Source organism: Anopheles aquasalis, chromosome 3 (genome assembly GCF_943734665.1).
Source record: "Anopheles aquasalis chromosome 3, idAnoAquaMG_Q_19, whole genome shotgun sequence".
Taxonomy (NCBI): Eukaryota; Metazoa; Arthropoda; class Insecta; order Diptera; family Culicidae; genus Anopheles; species Anopheles aquasalis.
The window spans coordinates 16,882,501-16,895,000 of NC_064878.1; the positions used below are offsets into that span (position 1 = coordinate 16,882,501).

General features: G+C 52.5%; 3 protein-coding genes across 4 annotated transcripts in view; 2 read left to right on the top strand and 1 right to left on the bottom strand.

The window, feature by feature from the left end:
• LOC126577732 (E3 ubiquitin-protein ligase highwire) overlaps positions 1-12,500 on the bottom strand; it is a 26,812-nt gene that overhangs the window by 4,991 nt on the left and 9,321 nt on the right. Inside the window, exons 9-12 of the mRNA XM_050239594.1 lie at positions 12,009-12,500; positions 3,666-3,897; positions 2,892-3,575; positions 1-1,885 (exon numbers count right to left, since the gene is read on the bottom strand). The exon at positions 1-1,885 is cut by the window's left edge and continues 896 nt beyond it; the exon at positions 12,009-12,500 is cut by the window's right edge and continues 1,670 nt beyond it. Coding sequence (XP_050095551.1) covers positions 1-1,885; positions 2,892-3,575; positions 3,666-3,897; positions 12,009-12,500 — 3,293 coding nt within the window. The remainder of the gene's footprint in view (positions 1,886-2,891; positions 3,576-3,665; positions 3,898-12,008) is intronic.
• LOC126577729 (uncharacterized) lies at positions 4,268-9,053 on the top strand. Of its 2 annotated transcripts, none has more exons than XM_050239589.1 (6): positions 4,268-4,494; positions 5,199-6,414; positions 6,493-6,638; positions 6,721-7,010; positions 7,081-8,411; positions 8,485-9,053. In XM_050239589.1, exons 2-6 carry the CDS (start codon positions 5,787-5,789, stop codon positions 9,018-9,020), a joined length of 2,931 nt encoding a protein of 976 aa, XP_050095546.1. In that variant the 5' UTR covers positions 4,268-4,494; positions 5,199-5,786; the 3' UTR covers positions 9,021-9,053. The 2 variants fall into 2 exon arrangements, with proteins under 2 accessions (XP_050095546.1, XP_050095547.1); XM_050239590.1 differs by having other exon boundaries at positions 4,268-4,445.
• On the top strand, positions 9,968-11,998 carry LOC126577730 (uncharacterized). The gene is made up of 4 exons (XM_050239591.1): positions 9,968-10,277; positions 10,439-11,030; positions 11,099-11,233; positions 11,313-11,998. Exons 1-4 carry the CDS (start codon positions 10,002-10,004, stop codon positions 11,852-11,854), a joined length of 1,545 nt encoding a protein of 514 aa, XP_050095548.1. The 5' UTR covers positions 9,968-10,001; the 3' UTR covers positions 11,855-11,998.

Consider the following 12,500-nt stretch of genomic DNA (forward strand, 5'->3'; position numbering starts at 1 on the left):
AAACCGACGGGACCGTATCGGCCGTTTCGAGGAACGTACCAAGACAGGCGGGCCGTTCCGGTGGTGTGGGCCACTCGGAAGCATCCGTCGTCACCTCCGTCAGCGATCCTTCTCCGGCCACACCAGTCGTGGTCGCACTGGTGCTACAGTTGCTGCCACTACCACCGGTGCTACCACTGCTGCAGCCCGATTGCTCAACTGGTGCGAGATCGAGCAGAAAGAAGGCATTTTCCTTCATCATCGCAAACAGCTCCGACGGAAGTGTCGATCGTGATGGTTCCGACCGTCGATCGGCGGTACCGGTGAGGGTCTGGGCCTGTGAAACTGGCAGCGGAACCGGTGTCGTGCCTTCGTAACGCTTGCGACACGCATCGCACAGCAGATACCAGCTCGAGACACCGTGACCACCATCACCACAGTCTCCGGCCCAGCCCTCACAGTACACACCGTTCGAGTTGTAACCCTGGCCACCGGCCGGACGTCCACAGCCCGGATGTGCCAACCGCATATGGTACGTGACCGGAATGGAGTGTAGCACCGTCCGGCACAGCTCACAGTAGCTTCCATCGGTTGCTCCGGTTCCGTTCGCTGCTGCAGTCGAGCTCACCGTACCAGTGATCGCACCCTGGCCAGCGGCTGCCAACGATGCTGCACTCTTACTGATCCCAAGGGGACCACCATTCGCTGCACCGGTCACTGCCGGAACACCACTAGCAGCACCAGCACCACCAACCGTCGGCAGTGAGTGGAAATCCTTCACCACCTCATCGTTACGCTTATCGTTCGAGTTCGTTTCGACGAGCTGCACAAAGTTCGATCCAAGTTGATCCCAAAGATGCACCAGACAACGCAGAGCCACAGGAGGAACGGCATTCGATACTCCTGCTCCATTTCCACCACCACCTGTCGATCCAGCACCAATCACCGACGCTGGACTACTGCCGGCCATCTCCGCCACCAGCGAGTACGGACCACCACCAACACCCCGATGTCTCCGGTTGATGATGCACCGGTTCCCACTGCGTTCCAGCGCATCCAGTGTTGCATTCGACAGCTCGACCGAGTGGCGCTGTAGGACCTTCTGTTCGCGCGTTAGCACCGGGTTCTGCACCGGTTCACCATTCGGGTGCGCACCAGCCCCAAACGATCCGTTGCCCGGTCCAATGCTGGCCGTTTTCGAAATGGTAGGATGGAACTTCAAGAACGAAGCACAAGCCATGGCATCGTGCACGAGTCCTTCGTGCCATAGGAAGGCCGCAAACACGGCACGCAGTGTCTCCGCTACCGATGGGGCCAGTGCCCGCTTCGGAAGATGCTGCTGAACGGATTGTTGATCCTGTTGCTGCTGCTGCTGTTGTTGTTGTTGCTGCTGAATCTGGGACTGTAGAACTGATGAGGATTGCTGAGTTTGCTGCTGCTGTTGGTGCGTTGAAAGTGACAGTGGCCCCGGTAACGGTGGCATCGGTTTCACCATCGATCCATGCTCATCCAGCATCAAAGGATCGGTTCCGGTCCGATGGAACCACTTTTGCAATGCCTTCGCCCCACCACCGACCACCTCGGACAAGGCGGCCGATGCTGCCTTCCGGAAGTCACCGTAGTTGATGGTGTTTTCGTTTTCCTCTCCATCTCCCTCACCGTCACACTCGTCGGTTTCCGGCTCGATGTCTTCCACTTCCTCTGCGACCGCTGGTTCCTCCTTGGCGGCCGTATGCTCCAGTAGGACCTTCGTCGAGCAAGGATCAACGATCGGGTGCAGTAGTGTCTTTCCCAGATGTTGGTTGTACTGCAGACACCAAGCTTCCACTGGGAACCACGATGCCGGGCAGTGTTCGCGGATCGATTCCGCCGTCAAGCGCACCCACACGCCATCGTCGTTCTCTAACTGGAATGAGACGATTAAATTGCATCAGATGGATCTATTTGTGTTTCATGAAGTGTGGTTGTGCTGTAAGCTGTTTGCTTTACAAAAGATAATTGAATTAAGTAAATTAGTAAGCAAAGAGGTAAGAATAATATTTCTTCTTTCTCTAAAATTACATAGTTCAATTGAGAATTTATATTGTACTGGTATTGTACTAAATCTGCACATACGAGGATTCTTTACCTATAAAAACAATTTTAGCAGTTTTTTTAGCCAATTTCAAACAGCAATTCGCCTAAGATACGGTCGTAAATTTTTGGTAGATCATATTTTGACTATCTTTAAATCTTTAATTAATCTGCTGGTTGCTTTGTATAAAAAAAGAGATCAAATACTCAACTAATCGTATAATTCATAGAGTAGTCCTCATGAATATAAATATGAATGAAAAAAATCCAATGAAACATTTGTCTTGAGGTTCAATTATTACTGTTCTAGCTCAGTTATACGCTAGTCGTCCAAGGTTACCATTGTTACAACAAATGATTAACAAGAACACTCATTTATGTGTTCCAAGCATGGCAATCGAGTCTAGAGGGAATAATTGAGAGAATAATTATATACTCACCAACATGGAATTGGTAAATTAATAACAAACGAAATACAGTAACTTATGTACAGCTATTATTAATTGAATTTGAAATCGCATATACATAACTAAATGACTCGGAGATTAATTGCGGCAATAATCTGTGCCAAATGCTCAGTCATCGCATTTTAAACGTTATTAATTAAAGTGTTTCGTTAAAATTGAGCAATCAATAAAATAGAGTAAAACTGATTTAAACTGAGCTAGACTGAGTCATCAAAGGCTACTTTCTACCGAAAATCCGATATACAGGGTAAGCGACCGGGGTGAATGGAATCACACAAACAAGGCGTTTGGAATTTAAATTGATTCTTCCTCGTTAACTGAGCCGACATCCGACCCGCAGCATCAAACGACCACCCACAGCCCACCACTTACCTCGTCTCCATAGGCCACAATCCCATTCGGCCGTACGACACCGATCTGTTCCGATTGTAGCGTAGGATGCAGGCGCACGCGCAAGCCGGCCGAGTTCTTGGCCAGAAACTTGCGCAGCTTCGTCGGCGGATGCACCTTCTTCAGCCCCTGACCGGCGCCTCCACTGGGCAGCATGCCCTTCTCGCCGCACGCCATTTTCGGCAGTCCACCGGAAATGCCGCCACCCGCGGTGCCGCCAACGACACCACCAACGCCTGCCACTCCCCCTCCGGCACCACCCGCATCTATTACCTCGAGGCGGTAGATTTCCTCTTCATCCTCCACCACCACCGGCACACCGTCGATCTGCAGCGTTAGCTCGTAAGCGCCTGCCACCATCGGCGTCCAGACGAAGCCGTACTTATTTTTACCCAGATCATTGGCCGTCAGTATCTCGGTGGTGGCGGTGGCCGCCGTACTGCTCGTGCTGTTAATGGTCGCCGCGTACAGCCGCAGCTCCTCGAACGAGTAACCATGATACGGGCGCATCGCGCTGATCGCCTGCAGGCAGCTCTTTTCCTTCTCCTTGTACGTCGGCTCGTACGGTATCGAGGGCGGGGTGGTCATGGTCGGTGTGCCGGGCGACACTTTCGGCGTGATGGCGCTAACTGATGTGTCACGGCGCAACGATGCCTTCACCTCGATCTGCAGCGGGAACGAAAAGGAGATTGTTATTGGTGATGGTGGCCATGATGGCGCACGTTGGCTTTATCGAGTCTCGATCGTCATCCTTACCTTAATGCCTGGAACGAAGATTTCCTCGCCGTACTGGTCCCGTGTTTCCAGCCGAAAATGGGAAGGCCATCCGGCGCGCAATGGTGGCGTCTGCGGGGAGATGATCTTTATTTCACAGCGGCTCGGATCCAGACGTGATTCCGGCTGCAGCCAGGCGGCTAGCCGGGCCCCTGGGGAGCCCGCCGCGACGTAGATAAAGTCCCGCAGAAACTGTTTCTCGTAATTTTTCTCTCTGTGGAGAGTGATAAGATAGAAAAATGGTAGTTTTTAAAACTCACTGGCACCCAAATCCCGCAGCAAACGGATTATTTTGAACACTTTAAAACCGAAACAGAAAATGCAACAACCTTGGGCAACGCGCACACTGAACCTACGCGTGTGTTGCGTTGAACAAAGTTATTTCGATTTGAAAACCATTTTAGTTACATCAATTATATTCGATAAGGAAGCTTGCAGTCGATATGTAAACCAGAATACTAGATCATACATTTCAAAAATAAAAGTAGACCACGTTCGACTGCATGCGCACCGTTATGCGTCCATTGTGCGCGAGTGGTTAAGTTCAGGTCGGCCTCTCTTTGTTTGTTTGTCCGTCCAGCGGAGTGGGTGCGGTTTGCCATCGCTCCTGTTGCTGTTGCGAGTTGTCGCGATCGCGAGGCTGCGATCGTTTACTATTGCGCGTTGTTTTTTTTTACCCTATCGAACTGATCGCGACGTGCCCGGAGCAGCGAGTAGTGATCGCATTTTATTGTAACATACAAAACGAAACCAATCCCCCTTGTGAGTGCGCAATCCCTAGAGTCTGTGGCTGTGTAGCTGGCTGCTGTGTGTGCGTATGTGGGAAAACAAGGGGAAAAGAAGGGAGTCACATCCGGTTCTGGCTAATTCTGGTGCTGCTGCTGCTGCTGCTGCAGGCCGAGGTGTTGTTGGCCTGCACCGATGTCGATTTGACATTCATCACGCATCTTTATGTTTTGTTGTTCTTGTGTTTTGGTGCCCTCACGCCGTTCCCACCCACCCCATCCTTGGCCGACCTTCCGACGACCGGACGGATGTCAAGTGTGTAGCATAGGCGACGGTGGTCAGTGCATGATCTCACGGTGGCGCTGGGTGGTGTGAGCGAGGTCCCCTGAATAGCGGTAGTGGCAGTGGTAGGGGTGTGAAAACAGACACAGACGCCCCATTCCATCCCTTCTGGTACCGGGGAGCAATTTTCCAATCGCTGCCTCTCGGTCGCCCCTCGGTCACTCCAGCTTCCAGCGCCTATCTCCCGTCCGTGCGCGAGCCAAGACAGTGATTAGTTGCTAATTGAATGTAAAGCGATTGGCCGCACCGCGCCGCACTACACGGAAACGCAAACATCCACAACAACATACCACGCCGCTCTGCGTGAGATATCGCATTCGGCCAAACAAACAAACTCGCGATGAGCTGCTGCCTACACGGTTGCTCTGGCCTGACCTGGTCTGGTCTGGTTTGGCCGGGTCCGTTTTTATGCCGTTTCTGATAAATTTCTTTCCTGCTTTTTCACAGACCCCGGACGCCCGCTTAAAGCAACAACAACAGCGTGTAGTGCGCAGTGTAACAAATTGTGATAAAAATGAATTACAAATGGTGTTGGTTACTGTAAAAAAACAGAAGGAAAATATGGGCACCCCCCGTCCAATTCATCACCCATTCGTGTGCGCTCTCTAGATAAAGACGCAGTCGCCGTCGGCTCTCTGTTTCCCTAGAAACCCCCTTCCAAGCAACCATTTCGCAGCATCACCAGCAGGCGTGTGTTTGTGCCAATGAGTCACTGAAACGACGGTGACGACACGATCTCAAGATCGTGCAGAAACACGCACGCAACGACGATCATCATCATCATCATCATCTATGCCTTCACAATCCATGGGCTGGTGCTGTTATCGTCCGGTGCACCTGCAGCGAACCCGAAAATGTGACATTTACAGCGTCTCGCAATCAGCAACGGGGTGCCATCGTGCGACATAGAGATTAGTGAAGGGCGCTAGTGCCAGCCCGAGCATATGCCCGATCGTGTGCCTGCGTATGTGTGTGATCGCGAGTGTGAACGAAACCGTGAGAGGGAGAAGAAGATTACACAGATAGGACTGCAGTATGAAGGCGCTGGGCGGCGGTGGGAGCAGGCGGCAGCGGGCAGGAGGGTGGTGCTATAGGTTCACGATCGTACTGCTGCTGCTGCTGCTCCTGCACACTCTTGATTCCGTCCGATCAAGTGCCAGTGCCGCCAGCACGCCCGCCAGTAGATCGATCTGTAATGAGGATGCATTCTGCACCTGTCGGAGCAGCAGCAACAGTGGCGGTACCACCAGCAGTGTGTTCGTGACGATCGATTGCGTGCTGGATGGTGACCATGATGGGACAACACGCACCAACGCTGTAATCGGTGTCGCACCGAGTACGATCACTACGGTCGCATCGGATCAGCACCAGCAGCAACGGCGACGGTTCGTGCTCGACGGTCAACTGCATCTCCCACCGAATGCTTCGGCCCTCAACATACGGCTCATTGCCGGTGCCCAGCTCTCGATCACTCGCGAGTTTTTCCGCCACGATATCATTAACCGGCTGTGGATCGATGGTGATGATGCCAGCGGACATGGAACGTCACGGTGGTCTACCGTTGAATTTCACGAGAATGCCCTTTGCAACAACGATGGCAGCTACCCGGAGGTGCTGGTAACGAACCTTGGCCAGCTCGTATTGAATCGGAACGTTTCGTGCGGTAAAGCTCAGCCACCATCGGTGCTCGGTCGTCGTCGTCGGATCGGTATTAAATTATGCTCCATTATTATCTCCGTAGGCGAGTACCGGCTCAATATTACGCACGTGAGAGACGTTCATTTGAGGAAACAATTCCTGGGCAAAGTCGAGGCCGAGGTTTGGATACAGCACGTGGCCAAGCTACAAATTGCCGACGAAGCATTCTACGGTTCGCACAACTCGAAGGTAACTTGCAATGCCATTACGGAAATAAGGTTGATTACCCGCTCCCCAAAAAACGTAATACCGTGCTTCGTTCATCTTTCAGGTACAAATCCATGATGCCAACATTGAAAGTCTGCAACGGCTCGGTGCCTCCCTTCGGCTGTTGCACTTTGAGCGCTGCAACATTAGTGATATCCTGTCGAATGCCATGGGCGCGAACGAGGTGGGCCATATCGAGTTCATCGGATGCCGGATCAACCGGATGTACCAGCAAGCCATCCCCGGACAGTTGCTGTGTCGTTCGCTTACCTTCCGTGATTGCAGTATCAGCAAAATCGACAAGCAGTTCATCGATGGAAGCGGACTAGAGGAGTTCAATCTCGAGCGCAACTCGTGGGTATCTGTGGTAGATGCATCAGAGCGCACACCGTCACCTCCTAATGATCCTTTTCCTTATCCTCAGGATCGACAATATCGCCCCGGGTGCGCTAACGTTCACGAGTGTCCGTACGAGCATCAGAAACAATTTCATCGTCCGGACGGGCAAAGATTGGTTGAACCAGACCGAGTGGACGAACGTCACGATAACCGGTAACTCGTTCGGAGAGTTCGATGGCTTCTCGCTGAGTAACAAACCCGTACCGGGCGCCGCTAGCCAGCACTGCGTGTTCGGCAATAACACGCTCACGAAGGCGCACACCCGCAGCTTCAGCTTTGGCGCCCACTGCCAGATGGAGGCGCTGCACTTTGCTCGCATCTGTGACTGTGCGTACGATAGTTGGCTCGCTGAGCTGTTCGGTTTACCGACAACGGCAACCGTTTCCGACGCAATGACCTCCGTTGCTTCGTGCCAGGTGGAGGAGAGCCTTCGTTACTGCTTCAATCAAAGCGGAGACGGGCACAGTGGCACCGAGCAGCGCGTCAATGTACAGTACTTTCTCAACGAGTTCTGCCGGCAGGAGGGCTCGGAAAAGTGTTCCTCGTATGCTGCGGCCGGTTCCGGCCAAGAAGCGCATCAGAAACATCACAAACCACCACCCATGGTTCCACTGGATGCCATCGATTCGCTGGATAGCGCGGAACAAAACAGTTGGCTGCCGGGGAACAGCATCTGGTTTCTGGTCGGTGGTGGTGCCATTTTACTGTTCCTGCTTTGCACGGCACTCGCTGCGCTTAGCCGAAAACGTTGCGGGCAACGTGAAACCGGGGGCACACCGGAATCCATGACAACGCGATCGAACCACCATTACCTGGTGAGCCAACAGCGAGAGCCAATCACGCACAATGGATCCTCGTTTACCTCACTGCAGCGCCGTGTCATTGTGACGTCACTCGACTGGGTACGGGAATCGTGCGGGCACAAAGTTTGGTGCGAAATCGATGCTCCGATGCAGCAGCTGCTCAATCCACCGAACGGGGTGCCACACGATGAGCAGGAGAAAGTCCGGCTAATCGGGCTGATTATTCAAAGCTTAAACGATCATCACATCACCGGCGATCAAATGGTCGCCCTGACGGACATACTGTACCGTCATTTAGGTCCACCCGCAGCAGGTACGGCGCCCCCAACGGTGGCACCGATCGAACCGTCCGATCACATCTACGATGAGCTACAACTCAACCGTGCCACAACAACAGCAGCACCACGAAATGTACGCATGACAGAGATTGGATTGTTAGGAGATTATGCGGCACCACTCGATCATGGTGGACTGCTCGGTGGACCACCGGTGGAAGGTATCTACTCCGAGCCAATTCAACGGGACGAACAACAGCTACTACAGCACACTATTCGTAAGTAAAACCAATGACACAGGATGACGCGAGATCGTAGCTCATGCACCTTTTTCCTTCACAAAAAAACCAGGAACCAGAAACTTGATCAGTCCATACGCGATCGCTGATGCGACGGCACAACTGAATCCCCTCGGGGACGGGGGCAATCTGCCCGATATTGTACAGAGGCGACCTGGGTGTGCAACAGCAGGGGGAAGCACCACTGGCACGTGGAACCCAGGCCGGAACCGTAACGCCGAAGACGGTGACGATGATAGGGATGATGATGATGATGATGACGACGACGATGACGAAGATTTTAGACTCGGTGACGGGGGTGATGAGGAGGAACGTAAAACGATGCTTCGACCGCCATACCTGGATGCCGTAGACGGTGGTAGCAGCGGTGGACCGACCTATGCACTGCCGATGAAGAAAGTGAAAAGGCGCACACAGGGCGCCACGGAACGACCGATCGACGAGGATGGAGCGAGCGGTGGAGGAGATGGCAATCGGTCGGAACATTCCGGCAGCAGTATGCAAACGGTGCGCATCGAGGACATTACCGCTATGCCGGATGGTGGCGACAGTGGCAGAAGTGAACAAATGTATGGTGGCAATAAATAATGTGTATAGAAACGAGTGATCGATAACGAAAAAGTTAATCGCAGCTACCAGTTCTACTCTCTTTTGAGCCGAAATTGATATGGATTACGTGTAACTAGGCAGAGGGATGTCGTCTTCTCATTGAATTCAAGGGTACTTAAGGACATTAATACCTAAGTGGAATGTTTAGTGATCCTAGATAAAGGATCTTAATCAATCGATTGAGCAGGAACTCAATTTTGGCTCCAATAGAGTTCCAGAGGAAAATTTTTTGTAAGATTTTCCATATCCTCGTTAGGAAGGATCCTCACTGCAAGGAACTTTCTACGTTGTATGAGGACTCCGATATAACAGGAAATTGTCTTTAGATTCCGATCATTAATTACAGCAAATGTAAAGTGTAGATTGTATAGAAGACTCTCTAGTTTCTATAGGAAGTTGACCTGGTAGATCTGATATTCAACTTAACGGCCTCCATTTAAACATTGAAACGATATTCAATTCCTGATGTTGTCTAACATCAATTTCTATCAACTCCTACAGACTTCGTACTGAAGATCTCTATTCAAGCCTCCCAAACACGGTCTAAATGGCCGGTATGATGTGATCTTCGGTCCTTTCGATAACTCCGGAATGTCCTTGGTTTTTTTTGGGGGTTTTGCCAAATACTCCTCCAGCTGCCTTCCAAAGGCAAATACTTTTCCCCACCAACGCAATCGTGTGCGTGCTTTCCGTGCGTTCTTATCTTATCGCAAAAAACCTTCGCCAGCATTGCGTACGATAAACGGCGTCGTCGTCGTCGTCGGTACCGCATATGACGACGGTGACAGTCGGTGCTTGCACAGCAGATTTGTCCACTTGGCATGTGTGCGTTGTGTGCTACCCATTTGTTATCATAACGGGAAGGGTGACAAAACCCGTTGATAAATGAAACCCTTTTTTCGAGTACCTGCCGCGCTACCTCACAGTCGTGACTAGTCATCGCCATCTCGCGCATCACCGATGGCATCGCTCACGGGACGGCGTTCGCCGGCGTTCTGGCTTCTGTTGGCCATTCTCTGCCCCTTCACGCCGGTGACCACCGGTGAACAGGAGCAACTGGAACCGCTTACCTTCGAACCGTTACACTGTGAACGGATCGATGGTGAGGCGCTGAGAAGATGGATCGCCAGTGAACCGGGCGCCAGGCGATTGTGCAGTGGCACGCCCAGCTGTGATCGCGTGCTGATGTGCGATTGCCAGAAGAGTGCTCCTCCTCAGTGGGCAGCTGATCAACAGGTACAGGAATGTGGAGCGCTTGCGTGAAGTGAATCAGTCAACACAGCGCCTTGCCTCTGTGTACCGCAGCAAGGCAAACATTACCGGGAGTAATTCTCGGAACTAATCTGGTTCGCCTCCCGTTGACTCATCATCCTTGTTCTCGTATCTCTGTTGCGCAGGTTGCCTTTACCTTACCACCATTCGAGACCACCACCGTCGCAACCAACATACTGATACGCAACTGCGGCCAGCTGCAGGTTCCGACTGGTACGTTCCGAGCACTGCGCTCCGGATTTCTACCACGCACCGTACGGTTCCTCAACATCGAACAGCTAACGCTGGAATCGTTTGCGTTCGAGATCGCTAGCCAATCGCGCGCACCCAATCCGGATCCACGCGATCGTCATCCGGTACTCGGTCCGATCGAGCTTCACTTCGAACGTTGCCACATAGAGGAACTGCCTGCGAATGTGTTCCATGGTGCGGGGTTACGATCGATCCAGTTCTCCGCATCCTCCTCTATCGGTGTAATCCAGCCACTGGCGATCGGTATTCGATTGCGCCAGCTCACGATCCGCGACAGTGCGATCGGACGATTCGCACGCCATGCGTTCAAGCGAGCCCAAATGGAGGAGCTTCTGTTGCAGAATGTTACGATGTACAGCGCATGGACTTCCCAGGGATGGCAAGGTGTTGTGGTGACCGAAACGATCCAAATTACCGATTCCACCTTTCTGCAGCCCATCCATCCGGCCGCCATTACCGAGAGCAGTGAGTAATAAGCATAACTTCGAAAAAAAAGGGGGACGTTGTCTGATGTTTGATGGGACATTCAACAGGCACCAACGAATTGCTGCTCCAGAACAACGTGTTCAACGCTTCAATGGCCGACGAAGCATTCCAGCTGGCCATCACTAGTCGCGTTTCACTGATTGGCAATGTGTTTGGGCAGCTATCACCGAACCTGTTTCGTGGTAAGCAAGCACACGTGACACGTGGTATTCAAAAGTTTGGCTTTCTCTTATCACTTCCAATCTTCCTTTCCACCTCCAGGATTAGTGATATCGAATGAAACGGCCTGGAACGCACAACCAGCGCTTGTGCTGGAAAGAAACCAAATAGACGAACTGGTGGTACCGGGGCCGGCAAACGCACCCGTTGAAAGCAGCTTCTTCCACATTCCACGTAACTTTACCGTCAATCTTCAGTCACTCCGGATTTCCGAACTGGCGACGTGTGACAGCACGAACCTGGCCGGTGCATCACAGTGGCACCAGGAGATCTTCTTCCTACGACCGTTCGCCGTCAGTGGGCACAATGATCCGGAATCTTACATCTCGATCGAAGAGTTTCGTGAGCAGGAAGGCTGTGATGCAACGCAGGATCTTGTGCTGATCATCGTGCTGTCGACGTTGCTCGGTGTGACGCTGATCGGTGGTCTGATCGGAGGGTTGTTGTTCTATCGCCATCAGAAGAAGCGGCAGCGTATGCTGTTGCTGGAGCAGGGCCTTGTCCATCCAGCACCACGCACGTACCGTGAGACGCAAATCATGCTCAAGCTGGAAACGGTCGGCACTCTCAAGACCGACTTCTAAGGGCCCCCCACCGATCGAATAACCGGTTCATCTCGATCTCGGTAAAAACGGCCCGGTTTAAGGGCTTAATCGCTAGTCTACAAGTGGCCATTACTGACCAACTATTTCTAACCCCAGATACAAAGTGAGAGAGCGAGAGAAAGATTGTACTTACAGCACTGGTAGATGGCAATCGAGGGCATTCCGGATGGTCAGCATCGCATCCGGTACCATGAGTCCCTTGGCAAGGAGCGAACTACCGTACCGCTCGATCGTGGCCGCTTCCGCATCCGTCAACCGATCGTCCGGATCATCATCGAACCGTAGCTCCTTCCGCAACAAATTGCGACTGCAACGTCCACCCAGGTGCGCTAGCTCCTGTTCCAGCACGATCAACGTACCACCGGTCGTACACCCGGCCGTCTGCAGCTCCATGCTGGCTTGCCGACGATGATGCTGTTGCTGCTGGTCACCAGAACGACTGACTCCGGTACCACAGATCACTGGTTCCGTTGATGGTTGCTCCACGTTTTCGTACCCAATCACGAGACACCGGAACCCGTATGCCGGATGCTTCGGTTCGTTCACGTACGTTGAGCAGGCTTCGAGCGACACTTCAACCTCCCGTCCTGGCAGTACCATCGCTCGTCCAGGCCCTCCATAAGAC